Raw genomic sequence first — 16,608 nt, forward strand, 5'->3', positions numbered from 1 at the left:
CGGATGGGGTAGGGAAATGTAATACTAATATTCACAGACAGCGCTCTGACATCCACGTGATAATTTTCAACTTTTAAAGCTATACACACACTGTTTACATTAGTGTTTGTGGAGTAATAAACTCAGCAAGAAAAGAAACATCCCTTTTTCAGGACCCTGTCTTTCAAAGATAATTTGTAAAAATCCAAATAACTACACAGATCTACATTGTAAAGGGTTTAAACACCGTTTCCATACGCTTGTTAATGAACATGCACCTGTGGAACTGTCAATAAGACACTGACAGCTTAGTCGGTAGGCAATTAAGGTCAGTTAGGACACTAAGAGGCCTTTCTACTGACTCTGAAAGACACCAAAAGAAAGACGCCCAGGGTCCCTGCTCATCTGCGTGAACGTGCCTTAGGCACGCTGCAAGGAGGCATGAGGACTGCAGATGTGGCCAGGGCATTAATAACTTCTTATGGCTGCAAGGGGCAGTATTGAGTAGCCAGATAAAAGATGCAAATTTCAAACGGCCTCGTACTCAATTCTTGCTCGTACAATATGCATATTATTATTACTATTGGATAGAAAACACTCTCTAGTTTCTAAAACCGTTTGAATTATTTCTCTGAGTGAAACAGAACTCATTCTGCAGCACATTTCCTGACCAGGATGTGGAATGTCTGAAATCGATGCTCTGTTCAACTTCCTGCCTATACATGGGCATGGTACGTAAGAGTCTACGTGCACTTCATATACCTTCCTCTGGATGTCAAGACTCTGTGAGAGAAGAAATTTTGTGTTTATCTTGATCTGAATTTGAATACAAGCTCTTTGTATGACGTATCCCTCATTTCCGGTACTCTTGGCAGCGCCAGGTGGACAGCGGGATTGCCTTCTGTTTAGCTGCCGTTATGGATGACTACTATCTCCGGCTCTGATTTTATTTGATACATGTGACCATATCATCGTAAAGTATGTTTTTTCAATATAGTTGAATCAGATTATTGAAAAATTTTCGGGAGTTTTGCCGTGTTCCGTTCTCTGACTTTGTTGACGTTGGAGTGATCCGTGCCACTTGGCAAGTGCCCATGCTAAATGAAGAGGGAAATTTGCCGTTCCAGATCCAAACAACGACTGTTCTGGACAAAGGACACCTTGTCCAACATTCTGACGGAAGATCACCAAAAGTAAGAAACATTTTATGATGCTATTTCTAATATCTGTCGTGCATGTGAACTGGTCGTCGGCGCCAAAGTGTTTCTGGCTATTGTGGCTACGCTAATATAACGCTACATTTTGTTTTCGCTGTAAAACATTTAATAAATCGGAAATATTGTCTGGAATCACAAGATGCCTGTCTTTCAATTGCTGTACACTATGTATTTTTCAGAAATGTTTTATGAGTAATTAGGTATTTGACGTTGGTGTCTGTAAATATTATGGCTGCTTTCGGTGCAATTTCTGATTGTAGCTGAAATGTAAACTATGATTTATACCTGCAAAATGCAAATTTTTCAAACAAAACATATGCTATACAATAAATATGTTATCAGACTCATCTGATGAAGGTGTTTCTTGGTTAGTGGCTATTTATATCTTTATTTGGTCAAATTTGTGATAGCTACTGATGGAGTAAAAAACTGGTGGAGTAAAAAAGTGGTGTCTTTTGCTAACGTGGTTAGCTAATAGATTTACATTGTGTCTTCCCTGTAAAACATTTTAAAAAATCGGACATGTTGGCTGGATTCACAAGATGTGTACCTTTCATATGCTGTATTGGACTTGTTAATGTGTGAAAGTTAAATATTTTAAAAAAATATCTTTTGAATTTCGCACCCTGCACTTTGAGCTGGCTGTTGTCATAAGTGTACCGACACGCTACGGCGACAGGAACGACAGCTGATCGTCCTCGCAGTGGCAGAACACGTGTAACACCTGCACAGGATCGCAACATCAAACCTGCGGGACAGGTACAGGATGGCAACAACTGCCCGAGTTACACCAGGAAGGCAAAATCCCTCTATCAGTGCTCAGACTGTCCGCAATAGGCGGTCTTGTAGGCAGGTCCTCACCAGACATCACCGGCAAACCCACCCTCGCTGGACCAGACAGGACTGGCCAAAAAACATAAGCTCTTCACTGACGAGTCGCGGATTTGTCTCACCAGGGGTGATGGTCGGATTCGCGTTTATCATCTAAGGAATGAGCGTTACACCGAGGCCTGTACTCTGGAGCGGGATCGATTTGGAGGTGGAGGGTCCGTCATGGTCTGGGGCGGTGTGTCACAGCATCATCGGACTGATGTTGTCGTCATAGCAGGCAATCTCAACGCTGTGCAGTACAGGGATGTGGTACCCTTCCTGCAGGCTCATCCTGACATGACCCTCCAGCATGACAACACCACACTGCTAGTTCTGTTTGTGATTTCCCGCAAGACAGGAATGCCCGTGTTCAGCCACGGCCAGCGAAGAGCCCGGATCTCAATCCCATTGAGCACGTCTGAGACCTGTTGGATCGGCGGGTGAGGGCTAGGGCCATTCCCCCCGGAATTGTCCGGGAACTTGCAGGTGCCTTCGTGGAGTAACACAGCAAGAACTGGCAACCCTGGTGCAGTCCATGAGGAGATGCACTGCAGTACTTAATGCAGCTGGTGGCCAGACACAATACTGACTTACTTTTGACAGCCCCCCTTGGTTCAGGGACACATTCCATTTCTGTGGAACTTGTTCAGTGTATGTCTGTTGTTGAATCTCATGTTCATAAATATTTAAACATGTTAAGTTTGCAGTTGACAGTGAGACGACTTTTTACAACTTTTTGGGTCCTAAGAGAATTCTATTCTTCAACAAACAATGGATCAAAGAATTGAAATGCCCACTGAACAGACACCCAGACTGCATCTTCAAGAAACAAAGTGAATCCATGTTTAATAACCACTCATGAGATTAAATACGTACACCCGTTTTATTGACAACAAGCTACAATAATTACACAAGTCAAACGTATTTTACAGCAACAAATACCTTCAAAGTAATTCACTATAATATGAAACATTTGCAGTTAGGATGCTGACACCAGAGTAGCATTTTTGGTTTCAATTGGTAGTTTGAAGGATTAAACAGGTTCTTATGGAGCACACGGAGGGATAGCTCTTTCCACATGATTCATCGTTCCAGCCGTTTTCAGCTTAAGAGGAAACACGAAATAGAAAAGTAGGTCACATTTATTTGTTAAGCGTACTCTGAAAAAGTTGAATTTGATGAATGATAATGGGCTTACTGTACCTCCAAAGTTGATCTGAATACATGGCTCTCTGGCACCATTGTGGTTATTCGGCTCCCCTTCAGCCCAGCTCTCGTGATCAAATTTGGAGCCGTCACTCCAGAACCATAGCCTGTCCTGTGGGGAAGTAGTGAGATCTCAGTATCAAATATTAGATATGCGTGCTGAAATCCGACATACTCATGGTCTTTCCTCCACCACCAGTAGCACCAAAACCGTAAAAATCCCAATGCATTTCAATGGCCGTAGACTTGAATTGTGAAAAACCAAACTACAACCGTTTAAATACTGAATCTGCATTAGGGGGAAACAGCGCCACTGGCCACCCCACCATCGTGATCATTTTTGTTGGCTGAGCAGCGTCGCGCAGCATGGTTAAAAAAAAAAAAATAGCACCAACTCAGTTGTTATTTGTCGCAAACTGACGGGTCACCATTAAGGCATCCAGATTTTAACGCCATACAAACTTTAGACATGGCAACCTATTCTATATCGGTCTGGCCTTTTAATACCACGCTATAGTATTCATTCTTTTTGTACATCTGTAAGATCTTCCAAAAGTTTTTTTATATAGACACTTTCTTAACTTCACAAAAACGTCAGCTACAACCTTAATCCCAAGGTCTCAAATAGAAAAAGCCAGCTAGTAAATTGTTTCTGCGCCATAGCAAAAGAGGAAGAGGCGAAGCGAGAAGGATAACTAAGCCCAAAATCTGCCTTCTCAAGCAAGTCGTTTTTGTATGGCCGTCAATAAGATGTCGAATTTCATTCACGAAAAATATAATGGCTTATTTGAGCAAATATACGTTTTGTAATGCTTAGGTTGTTACGAGTACTGATACAAATAGCACACATGACATGTCACAAACTGAGAAAACCATTTATACCGGAGTTGTGCCTGTCACTCGAATCTGCTCTCTCATAGGCTAGAATGGTCCCACCTGATCTGCCCGACATTGCAGACTCTTCACATCGTTAGAGGCCAATGGAGTATCTGGTCAATCGCTCTGGAGTTGAAAGACTGTTTGGATATTTCGAGATGATCAACTCAAATCTAGACCTACATCCAACAGTATTTCCTTTGACAATGACTTGACACGAGGCCTTAGTCACATGCCTAATACTTATAACCACTAGGCTAATAAAGCACATTAATATCAGTTTAAAAAGACGACATTGGGCCATTCAAAGCATCAGTTGCGATTGCTATTCCCCATTATTTGCTAAATGTCAATGAGCGTCGTCACCATCTTTCCTCTGCGGTACCTCAAACTGTGGTCATTACCAGCGAGTTGATTACTCCTGGCACAGAGTTGTCTGAGCAGTGTCTTAACACCTACTCGGAGCTGATGGTTTTATTAGTCTTAAAACAGGATTCCTAGGACCTGACAGATTGATGAGTATACTAAGACCTCAAGCTGAACTGTTCAGCTAGAGTATACCTCTCACTGGAGTCATTTCTATTAAGGCATCTTCACTTTTACTCAACTATGACAACTGGGGTACCTTTTGCACCTTTGCTTGAACAGCATCAAATCCGCCAATCCAGGTAAGAGGGAAACTGCCAGTCGCGATCAACACCACCGCCTGTAGAAATTGGGACTCTTCATAGCTGTGCACAGATGCCAGGTTTGCGCCAAGGTACTTTACAGTGTTGTGCACAGGCTTCAGTTTTTCTCCAAGTAACTGACAGTGGCGCTAGAGCAAGCAGTACACAGAGACAAAGACATGTCATAATTGAAGTATTAGGCAGTTGTCCAGTCTGAGAATTTGTCTTCTGGACTCTCAAATATTGCCATCGGAACTAATGTTACATTAAACAGGCTCTTAGAGATTAGTTCATCTCCGTCTTAACCCATGCCCTGAGGGTTCTAATATACAAGAGGGCCCAACTCCACACAAATAAATACTGAAAACCCTATAGAACATTTTAATTACAGCATATTAAGGGGAGGTTCAGTATTTTACATGAGGCGCCTGTTAAAATAAGGCCAAAGCACCTTTAACTAAAAAACAAAGTTAATTTCAATTGTAGAGGGTAAGCATTATACCTCTGCATTGGGCCATGTCCTTGAAGTTCTGACAAACATGAAGCAGCGTGAATTAAATTGGAACCAGCCTCTGGGGCATGGGTTTCTTTGGTCTGCTGCAAATTTCACCAATTCATCTGAAAGGAGAAGACAGGGAGTGTTCCGAAATTGCAACCGACTTTAAAGGATAGTCCTGACTGACCGATCCCCTTGCATCATAAATAACATTTGTAGATCAGTCATGCCACACTACAACAAAAGATACACAATGAATGATGTAAAGCACAAACTCATTCCACAGAGCGCCGAGTGTCTACAGGTTTTCGCTCCTCCCTCGATTGAGCAATTTAGGTCACTAATTAGTAAAGAACTGGTTGTCTAGGTCTTCATTGAAAGGTAAACCACCTGCAGATACAAGGCACTCCGTGGAATGAGTTTGACACTCGTGATGTAAAGTGTGAGGCTGACTCTTACTTGCTTTGTTCACAGTCATTATGTCACCCAGTGTAAAGGCAGCGCTGAGAAGCAGTAGAAGGGTCAACGTCGCCATGGTGATAGTCTCCTGAGACACACACGAGATAAGCCATCAGTGTGTCCCCAACCTCTCCTCGAGTACCCCAGCAAGTCCACTTATCACATTCAACTAATGAAGGGCTAAGGAATACCAGGCATCATCTTCTCTACCACATACAGTAGATTAGGAATGGTTGACTCCCAAATGGCACTACATAGGGAATTGAAAGCATCTGATATTCACCATCTACTTAAGTTAAGAAGTCTATGCTCTTGGGTCCTCCCCAAAACAGCACCCTAGCTAACTAACCCCGATGCATGGCACACCTTTCTGCAAATGAAATTGGCTGGTAAAGTACATTCTTCTAGAGCAGGAGACTCAACTTGCCTAGCATGAGCTACTTTTTTTTTTTATACAAACACGTCGCAAGCGACTTCTTTCAAATAGGCTCATTCTTCTCGTCTGCCCTACAACTCTTCAGTGTAGCGTTCTGGCAATATACACAGTAAAATGGGTAATAAACTACTAAAGGGGCCCTAAAAAAAGCTGTGATTTTAAACCCCAAATTACATCCATTTTCATAAATGTTCTCAATTCAATTTCCTGGTTTGACACTCAATTATAATTGGTAATGGAGAACAAAATGTGTTGTTCTGAGTCCATGGCAGTGCTTAAATCACATCAGAATACCATTTGTTTTAGGTCTGGAAGAAAAGTAACACATGAGGAAGCAATGCGTGGTCTAATGTGCCAGTCTAGCGATGGTTCTGTATTGCCAATTGCTGCTCATTTCATGGCAAGGTTAGCAAATAACAATAGATACCTGTCACAAGTATAGAAATTGTAAGTATACTTTGCAGTTGACACTTAATTGAGAGAATCTGTCAACCCACTAGGCATCAACTGGCTACGCAGGGAGTGGTCGACAGACGGGGCAATATTGCTGGAAATTAATTGGCAGATATGGTTTTAAAGTTGACTAACCAGAGGTGGGATAACGTCAAGTCGCGTTGATTTAGTAACTTGCAGTGTCTGATACTTGAGATTTTTTTGACACTTGAACACGTGAAAAAAAAGTATTGTTTGGCAAACTACTGCGACCTGTTGGAGACCCCTGCCCTATATAATGCACTACATTTGATCAGGGTCATACATGCCCAATGGGTCCTGGTCAAAAGTAGTGCACCACATAGGTTACCATTTGGGATGAAAGCAGATACAGTACTAGATGACTATGTTGAACTCTCACCTGCAGTCTGGTCTTGTCAGCGCTCTGTTTGTGAGTTGAGTTTTACTGCTTCCTGCTCTCCTTTTTAAGGACCCATCCAGTCAGACCCCTCCCTCTCTCATCATTTAACCGTTCAAATAATCAACTAATCATCAAGCTTTTATCATTTGAATCAGCTGTGTTGTGTTAGGGCAAAAACCAAAAACGTACACCCCCTTGGGCATAGCCACGGGAAGAAGTTTGGTGGTGCAGGGTACTTTTAATGAATGTTATTTTCAATTGGGGTGCTGTAAAAATATCTTTGCCTGTGCTACAGGCACTCTATTGGTCCACTATTATAGCACTACTTGTGTGAAAATGTAACAAATCTATAAAAAGTGAACATATATATATATATGTATATATATATATATATACAGTACCAGTCAAAAGTTTGGACACACCTACTCATTCAAGGGTTTTTCTTTATTTTTACTATTTTCTTTGTAGAATAATAGTGAAGACATGAAAACTGTGAAATAACACATATGGAATCATGTAGTAACCAAAAAAAGTGTTAAACAAAACCAAATATATTTTAGATTCTTCAAAGTAGCCACCTTTTGCCTTGATGACAGCTTTGCACACTCTTGGCATTCTCTCAACCAGCTTCACCTGGTATGCTTTTCCAACATTCTTACAGGAATTCCCACATATGCTGAGCACTTGTTGGCTGCTTTTCTCTGTGGTCCAACTCATCCCAAACCATCTCAATTGGGTTGAGGTTGGGTGATTGTGGAGGCCAGGGCGGTCTGATGCAGCACTACATCACTCTACCTTATTGGTCAAATAGCCCGTACACAGCCTGGAGGCATGTTGGGTCATTCTACTGTGGAAAAACAAATGACAGCAGTCCCACTAAGCGCAAACCAGATGGGATGGTGTATCGCTGCAAAATGCTGTGGTAGCCATGCTGGTTAAGTGTGCCTTGAATTCTAAATAAAACACAGACAGTGTCACCAGCAAAGCACCATCACACCTCCTCCTCCATGCTTCACGGTGGGAACCACACATGCGGAGATCATCCGTTCACCTACTCCGCGTCTCACAAAGACACACTAATCAGACCAAAGGAAAGATTTCCACCGGTCTAATGTCCATTGCTCGTGTTTCTTGGCCCAAGCAAGTCTCTTGTTCTTATCGGTGTCCTTTAGGAGTGGTTCCTTTGCAGCAATTCGACATAAAGGCCTGATTCACGCAGTCTCCTCTGACCAGTTGATGTTGAGATGTGTCTGTTACTTGAACTCTGTGAAGCATTTATTTGGGCTGCAATTTCTGAGGCTGGTAACTCTAATGAACTTATCCTCTGCTGCAAAGGTAACTCTGGGTCTTCCTTTCCTGTGGCGGTCCTCAGAAGAGCCAGTTTCATCATAGCGCTTGATGTTTTTTGCGACTGCCCTTGAAGAAACTATCAAAGTTCTTGAAATGTTCCGCATTGACTGACCTTCGTGTCTTAAAGTAATGATGGACTGTCATTTCTCTTTGCTTATTTGAACTGTTCTTGTCAAATAAATGGACTTAGCCCTATTTGGTAAAAGACCATCTTCTGTATATCAAATCAAGTTTATTTTATATAGCCCTTCGTACATCAGCTAATATCTCGAAGTGCTGTACAGAAACCCAGCCTAAAACCCCAAACATCAAGCAATGCAGGTGTAGAAGCACGGTGGCTAGGAAAAACTCCCTAGAAAGGCCAAAACCTAGGAAGAAACCTAGAGAGGAACCAGGCTATGAGGGGTGGCCAGTCCTCTTCTGGCTGTGCCGGGTGGAGATTATAACAGAACATGGCCAAGATGTTCAAAATGTTCATAAGTGACAAGCATGGTCAAATAATAATCAGGAATAAATGTCAGTTGGCTTTTCCTAGCCGATCATTAAGAGTTGAAAACAGCAGGTCTGGGACAGGTAGGGGTTCCATAACCGCAGGCAGAACAGTTGAAACTGGAATAGCAGCAAGGCCAGGTGGACTGGGGACAGCAAGGAGTCATCATGCCCGGTAGTCCTGACGTATGGTCCTAGGGCTCAGGTCCTCCGAGAGAGAGAAAGAAAGAGAGAAGGAGAGAATTAGAGAGAGCCAAGATTTTCAAAATGTTCATAAATGACAAGCATGGTCAAATAATAATCAGGAATAAATGTCAGTTGGCTTTTCATAGCCGATCATTAAGAGTTGAAAACAGCAGGTCTGGGACAGGTAGGGGTTCCATAACCGCAGGCAGAACAGTTGAAACTGGAACAGCAGCAAGGCCAGGTGGACTGGGGACAGCATGGAGTCATCATGCCCGGTAGTCCTGACGTATGGTCCTAGGGCTCAGGTCCTCCGAGAGAGAGAAAGAGAGAAGGAGAGAATTAGAGAGAGCCAAGATTTTCAAAATGTTCATAAATGACAAGCATGGTCAAATAATAATCAGGAATAAATGTCAGTTGGCTTTTTCATAGCCGATCATTAAGAGTTGAAAGCAGCAGGTCTGGGACAGGTAGGGGTTCCATAGCCGCAGGCAGAACAGTTGAAACTGGAACAGCAGCAAGGCCAGGTGGACTGGGGACAGCAAGGAGTCATCATGCCCGGTAGTCCTGACGTATGGTCCTAGGGCTCAGGTTCTCCGAGAGAGAGAAAGAGAGAAGGAGAGAATTAGAGAGAGCATACTTAAATTCACACAGGACACTGGATAAGACAGGAGAAGTACTCCAGATATAACCAACTGACCCTAGCCCCCCGACACATAAACTACTGCAACATAAATACTGGAGGCTGAGACAGGAGGGGTCAGGAGACACTGTGGCCCCATCCGATGATACCCCCGGACAGGGCCAAACAGGAAGGATATAACCCCACCCACTTTGCCAAAGCACAGCCCCCGCACCACTAGAGGGATATCTTCAACCACCAACTTACAATCCTGAGACAAGGCCGAGTATAGCCCACAAAGATCTCCACCACAGCACAAACCAAGGGGGGGCGCCAACCCAGACAGGAAGATCACGTCAGTAACTCAACCCACTCAAGTGACGCACCCCTCCTAGGGACGGCATGAAAGAGCACCAGTAAGCCAGTGACTCAGCCCCTGTAATAGGGTTAGAGGCAGAGAATCCAAGTGGAGAGAGGGGAACCGGCCAGGCAGAGACAGCAAGGGCGGTTCGTTGCTCCAGAGCCTTTCCGTTCACCTTCACACTCCTGGGCCAGACTACACTCAATCATATGACCTACTGAAGAGATAAGTCTTCAGTAAAGACTTAAAGGTTGAGACCGAGTCTGCGTCTCTCACATGGGTAGGCAGACCGTTCCATAAAAATGGAGATCTATAGGAGAAAGCCCTGCCTCCAGCTGTTTGCTTAGAAATTCTAGGGACAATTAGGAGGCCTGCGTCTTGTGACCGTAGCGTACGTGTAGGTATGTACGGCAGGACCAACTCGGAAAGATAGGTAGGAGCAAGCCCATGTAACGCTTTATAGGTTAACAGTAAAACCTTGGAATCAGCCCTTGCCTTAACAGGAAGCCAGTGTAGGGAAGCTAGCACTGGAGTAATATGATCAAATTTCTTGGTTCTAGTCAGGATTCTAGCAGCCGTATTTAGCACTAACTGAAGTTTATTTAGTGCTTTATCCGGGTAGCCGGAAAGTAGAGCATTGCAGTAGTCTAACCTAGAAGTAACAAATGCATGGATACATTTTTCTGCATCATTTTTGGACAGAAAATTTCGGATTTTTGCAATGTTACGTAGATGGAAAAAAGCTGTCCTTGAAACAGTCTTGATATGTTCGTCAAAAGAGAGATCAGGGTCAAGAGTAACGCCGAGGTCCTTCACAGTTTTATTTTAGACGACTTTACAACCATCAAGATTAATTGTCAGATTTAACAGAAGATCTTTGTTTCTTGGGACCTAGAACAAGCATCTCTGTTTTGTCCGAGTTTAAAAGTAGAACGTTTTCAGCCATCCACTTCCTTATGTCTGAAACACAGGCTTCTAGCGAGGGCAATTTTGGGGCTTCACCATGTTTCATTGAAATGTACAGCTGTGTGTCATCCACATAGCAGTGAAAGTTAACATTATGTTTTCGAATAACATCCCCAAGAGGTAAAATATATAGTGAAAACAATAGTGGTCCTAAAACGGAACCTTGAGGAACACCGAAATGTACAGTTGATCTGTCAGAGGACAAACCATTCACAGAGACAAACTGATATCTTTCTGACAGATAAGATCTAAACCAGGCCAGAACTTGTCCGTGTAGACCAATTTGGGTTTCCAGTCTCTCCAAAAGAATGTGGTGATCGATGGTGTCAAAGGCAGCACTAAGGTCTAGTAGCACGAGGACAGATGCAGAGCCTCGGTCTGACGCCATTAACCTCTAACGCCTCACAAACCCGGATCCGGGATCCCCCCCATCAAAAAAGCTGACTAGCATAGCCTAGCCTAAAGCCACAGGGATATCATATAATAAAATGTTCATGAAATCACAAGTCCAAGACACCAAATGAAAGATACACATCTTGTGAATCCAGCCATCATTTCTGATTTTTAAAATGTTTTACAGGGAAGACACAATATGTAAATCTATTAGCTAACCACGTTAGCAAAAGACAGCACTTTTCTTACTCCACCATTTTTTTACTGCATCAGTAGCTATCACAAATTCGACCAAATAAAGATATAAATAGCCACTAACCAAGAAACAACTTCATCAGATGACAGTCTGATAACATATTTATTGTATAGCATATGTTTTGTTAGAAAAATGTGCATATTTCAGGTATAAATCATAGTTTACCATTGCAGCCACCATCACAACTCTCACCAAAGCGACTAGAATAACTACAGAGACCATCGTGTATTACCTAATTACTCATCATAAAACATTTCTTAAAAATACACAGCGTACAGCAAATGAAAGACACAGATCTTGTGAATCCAGCCAATATTTCAGATTTTTGTGTTGTTTTACAGCGAAAACACAATATAGCGTTATATTAGCTTACCACAATAGCAAACATCACAACAGCATTGATTCAAGCCAAAAATAGCGATAACGTATAAACCACCAAAATATATTAATTTTTTCACTAACCTTCTCAGAATTCTTCAGATGACAGTCCTATAACATCATATTACACAATGCATATAGAGTTGTTCGAAAATGTGCATATTTAGCGGCACAAATCGTGGTTATACAATGTGATTAGTGGCCAAAACTTCAAGCAATCTGTCCGGCGCCATCTTGGAGAGGCACCTATTCTAATCGAAAACTATTCATAAACTTGACTAAAAAATACAAGTTGGACAGCAAATGAAAGACAAATTAGTTCTTAATGCAATCGCTGTGTTACATTTTTAAAATTAACGTTACTTCAGCATACAGCGTGTGCTAAAGCGAGACCGCACCGAAATTCATGGCGGAATTATTATTTGACATTTGTCAACATAAATACGAATTAACATAAAGATTGCTTACTATTTGCCGAGCTTCCATCAGAATCTTGGGCAAGGTGTCCTTTCTCCAGAACAATCGTCTTTTGGTTGAAAGATGTCCTCTTCTCATGTGGAAATAGCAGCTAACGATAGCCACCCACTGGAGAGGTGTCCAACTCGTGAAAGCGCATCACAAAGAAATCCAGGAAAATCGCAATAAACTGATAAACTGCTATAAGTCGGTTTAAATTAACTACCTTATGATGTCTTTAACAACTATAACGAATAAAAACATGACCGGAGATACAGAACTGCTAAAACGAAAGCTTTGCAGGAGGCCATTGTGATGTCCCTGATGCGCCAGGCGCCCCGTTGAAAAGAACGGTACTTCCGTTCCACGGTCTTATATAGGGCCCCAGATTGCGCAATCCACTCCATTCAAATTCTCCCCGCTTACTGACATCTAGAGGAAGGCGTATGCAGTGCATGTAGCCCGATGGCTTACATGGGGACTTATAAACTGAACTCAGAACAGGGACCTCGATTTCTGAAATCTCACTCCCTGACAGGAAATGTGCTGCAGAATGAGTTCTGTTTCACTCAGAGAAATAATTCAAACGGTTTTAGAAACTAGAGAGTGTTTTCTATCCAATAGTAATAATAATATGCATATTGTACGAGCAAGAATTGAGTACGAGGCAGTTTAATTTGGGAACGAATTTTTACAAAGTCGAAATGGCGCCCCCCTAGTGTCAAGAGGTTTTAAAAGGTCATTTACCACCTTCACAAGTGCAGTCTCAGTGCTATGATGGGGTCTAAAACCAGACTGAAGCATTTCGTATACATTGTTTGTCTTCAGGAAGGCAGTGAGTTGCTGCGCAACAGCTTTTTCTAAAATTTTTGAGAGGAATGGAAGATTCGATATAGGCCGATAGTTTTTTATATTTTCCGGGTCAAGGTTTGGCTTTTTCAAGAGAGGCTTTATTACTGCCACTTTTAGTGAGTTTGGTACACATCCGGTGGATAGAGAGCCGTTTATTATGTTCAACATAGGAGGGCCAAGCACATGAAGCAGCTCTTTCAGTAGTTTAGTTGGAATAGGATCCAGTATGCAGCTTGAAGGTTTAGAGGCCATGATTATTTTCATCATTGTGTCAAGAGATATAGTACTAAAACACTTAAGTGTCTCTCCCGATCCCAGGCCCTGGCAGAGCTGTGCAGATCCAGGACAGCTAAGCCCTTGAGGAATACGCAGATTTAAAGAGGAGTCCATAATTTGCTTTCTAATGATCATGATCTTTTCCTCAAAGAAGTTCATGAATTTATTACTGCTGAAGTGAAAGCCATCCTCTCTTGGGGAATGCTGCTTTTTAGTTAGCTTTGCAACAGTATCAAAAATAAATTTTGGATTGTTCTTATTTTCCTCAATTAAGTTGGAAAAGTAGGATGATCGAGCAGCAGTGAGGGCTCTTCGATACTGCACGGTACTGTCTTTCCAAGCTAGTCGGAAGACTTCCAGTTTGGTGTAGCGCCATTTCCGTTCCAATTTTCTGGAAGCTTGCTTCAGAGCTCGGGTATTTTCTGTATACCAGGGAGCTAGTCTCTTATGACAAATGTTTTTCGTTTTTAGGGGTGCAACTGCATCTAGGGTATTGCGCAAGGTTAAATTGAGTTCCTCAGTTAGGTGGTTAACTGATTTTGTCCTCTGACGTCCTTGGGTAGGCAGAAGGAGTCTGGAAGGGCATCAAGGAATTTTTGTGTTGTCTGAGAATTTATAGCACGACTTTTGATGCTCCTTGGTTGGGGTCTGAGCAGATTATTTCTTGCGATTGCAAACGTAATAAAATGGTGGTCCGATAGTCCAGGATTATGAGGAAAAACATTAAGATCTACAACATTTATTCCATGGGACAAAACTAGGTCCAGAGTATGACTGTGGCAGTGAGTAGGTCCAGAGACATGTTGGACAAAACCCACTGAGTCGATGATGGCTCCAAAAGCCTTTTGGAGTGGGTCTGTGGACTTCTCCATATGAATATTAAAATCACCAAAAATTAGAATATGATCTGCTATGACTACAAGGTCCGATAGGAATTCAGGGAACTCAGAGAGGAACGCTGTATATGGCCCAGGAGGCCTGTAAACAGTAGCTATAAAAAGTGATTGAGTAGGCTGCATAGATTTCATGACTAGAAGCTCAAAAGACGAAAACGTCATTTTTTTTTTTTGTAAATTGAAATTTGCTATCGTAAATGTTAGCAACACCTCCGCCTTTGCGGGATGCACGGGGGATATGGTCACTAGTGTAACCAGGAGGTGAGGCCTCATTTAACACAGTAAATTCATCAGGCTTAAGCCATGTTTCAGTCAGGCCAATCACATCAAGATTATGATCAGTGATTAGTTCATTGACTATAACTGCCTTTGAAGTGAGGGATCTAACATTAAGTAACCCTATTTTGAGATGTGAGGTATCACGATCTCTTTCAATAATGGCAGGAATGGAGGAGGTCTTTATCCTAATGAGATTGCTAAGGCGAACACCGCCATGTTTAGTTTTGCCCAACCTAGGTCGAGGCACAGACACAGTCTCAATGGGGATGGCTGAGCTGACTACACTGACTATGCTAGTGGCAGACTCCACTAAGCTGGCAGGTTGGCTAACAGCCTGCTGCCTGGCCTGCACCCTATTTCATTGTGGAGCTAGAGGAGTTAGAGCCCTGTCTATGTTGGTAGATAAGATGAGAGCACCCCTCCAGCTAGGATGGAGTCCGTCACTCCTCAGCAGGTCAGGCTTGGTCCTGTTTGTGGGTGAGTCCCAGAAAGAGGGCCAATTATCTACAAATTCTATCTTTTGGGAGGGGCAGAAAACAGTTTTCAACCAGCGATTGAGTTGTGAGACTCTGCTGTAGAGCTCGTCACTCCCCCTAACTGGGAGGGGGCCAGAGACAATTACTCGATGCCGACACATCTTTCTAGCTGATTTACACGCTGAAGCTATGTTGCGCTTGGTGACCTCTGACTGTTTCATCCTAACATCGTTGGTGCCGACGTGGATAACAATATCTCTATACTCTCTACACTCGCCAGTTTTAGCTTTAGCCAGCACCATCTTCAGATTAGCCTTAACGTCGGTAGCCCTGCCCCCTGGTAAACAGTGTATGATCGCTGGGTGATTCGTTTTAAGTCTAATACTGCGGGTAATGGAGTCGCCAATGACTAGGGTTTTCAATTTGTCAGAGCTAATGGTGGGAGCCTTCGGCGTCTCAGACCCCGTAACGGGAGGAGTAGAGACAAGAGAAGACTCGGCCTCAGACTCCGACTCGCTACTTAATGGGGAAAACCGGTTGAAAGTTTCTGTCGGCTGAATGAGCGACACCAGTTGAGCATTCCTACAGCATTTCCCTCCAGAAGCCATGAGAAAGTTGTCCGGCTGCGGGGACTGTGCGGGGGGATTTATACTAGCGCTACTATCTGTACTTACTGGTGGCACAGACGCTGTTTCATCCTTTCCTACACTGAAATTACCCTTGCCTAACGATTGCGTCTGAAGCTGGGCTTGCAGCACAGCTATCCTCGCCATAAGGCGATCGTTCTCCTGTATATTATGAGTACAGCGACTGCAATTAGAAGACATCATGTTAATGTTACTACTTAGCTTCGGCTGTTGAAAGTGCTGACGAACCATGTCCAGATAAAGCGTCCGGAGTGAAAAAGTTGAATGAGGGAAAAAAGTTGTGATGGAAAAACTAAAAATATAAACGGTAATTAAAAAGAAAAAAAAAACGTAAAGTTGTCAGCTAGCAAAGTAAGGTTGGCAACAAAACGCACAGCAACAAAACGCACAGCAACACGTCTGCAACACGTCTGCAAATTCAAGAGGACTCAGCCACAATCCAAGTTGTCCCTTGTCACAACACAACTGACTGGCTCAAACACATTAAGAAGGAAAGAAATTCCACAAATTCAGTTTTAACAAGGAACACATGTTAACTGAAATGCATTCCAGGTGACTACCTCATGATGCCTGATGTGTGCAAAGCTGTCATCAAGGCAAAGGGTGGCAACTTTGAAGAATCTCAAATAGATTTTGATTTAACACTTTTTTTGGCCTACTACATGATT

General features: G+C 42.8%; 1 protein-coding gene across 1 annotated transcript; it reads right to left on the reverse strand.

The window, feature by feature from the left end:
- Window positions 1–3,099: 3,099 nt before the first annotated feature.
- Window positions 3,100–5,847, reverse strand: LOC120056308 (ladderlectin-like). The gene is made up of 5 exons (XM_039004548.1): window positions 5,772–5,847; window positions 5,319–5,434; window positions 4,789–4,965; window positions 3,270–3,384; window positions 3,100–3,110 (listed from the first exon to the last, which is right to left on the reverse strand). Exons 1-5 carry the CDS (start codon window positions 5,845–5,847, stop codon window positions 3,100–3,102), a joined length of 495 nt encoding a protein of 164 aa, XP_038860476.1.
- Between the last annotated feature and the right edge of the window lie 10,761 nt (window positions 5,848–16,608).

Source organism: Salvelinus namaycush, chromosome 11 (assembly GCF_016432855.1).
Source record: "Salvelinus namaycush isolate Seneca chromosome 11, SaNama_1.0, whole genome shotgun sequence".
In the NCBI taxonomy this organism is placed as follows: domain Eukaryota; kingdom Metazoa; phylum Chordata; class Actinopteri; order Salmoniformes; family Salmonidae; genus Salvelinus; species Salvelinus namaycush.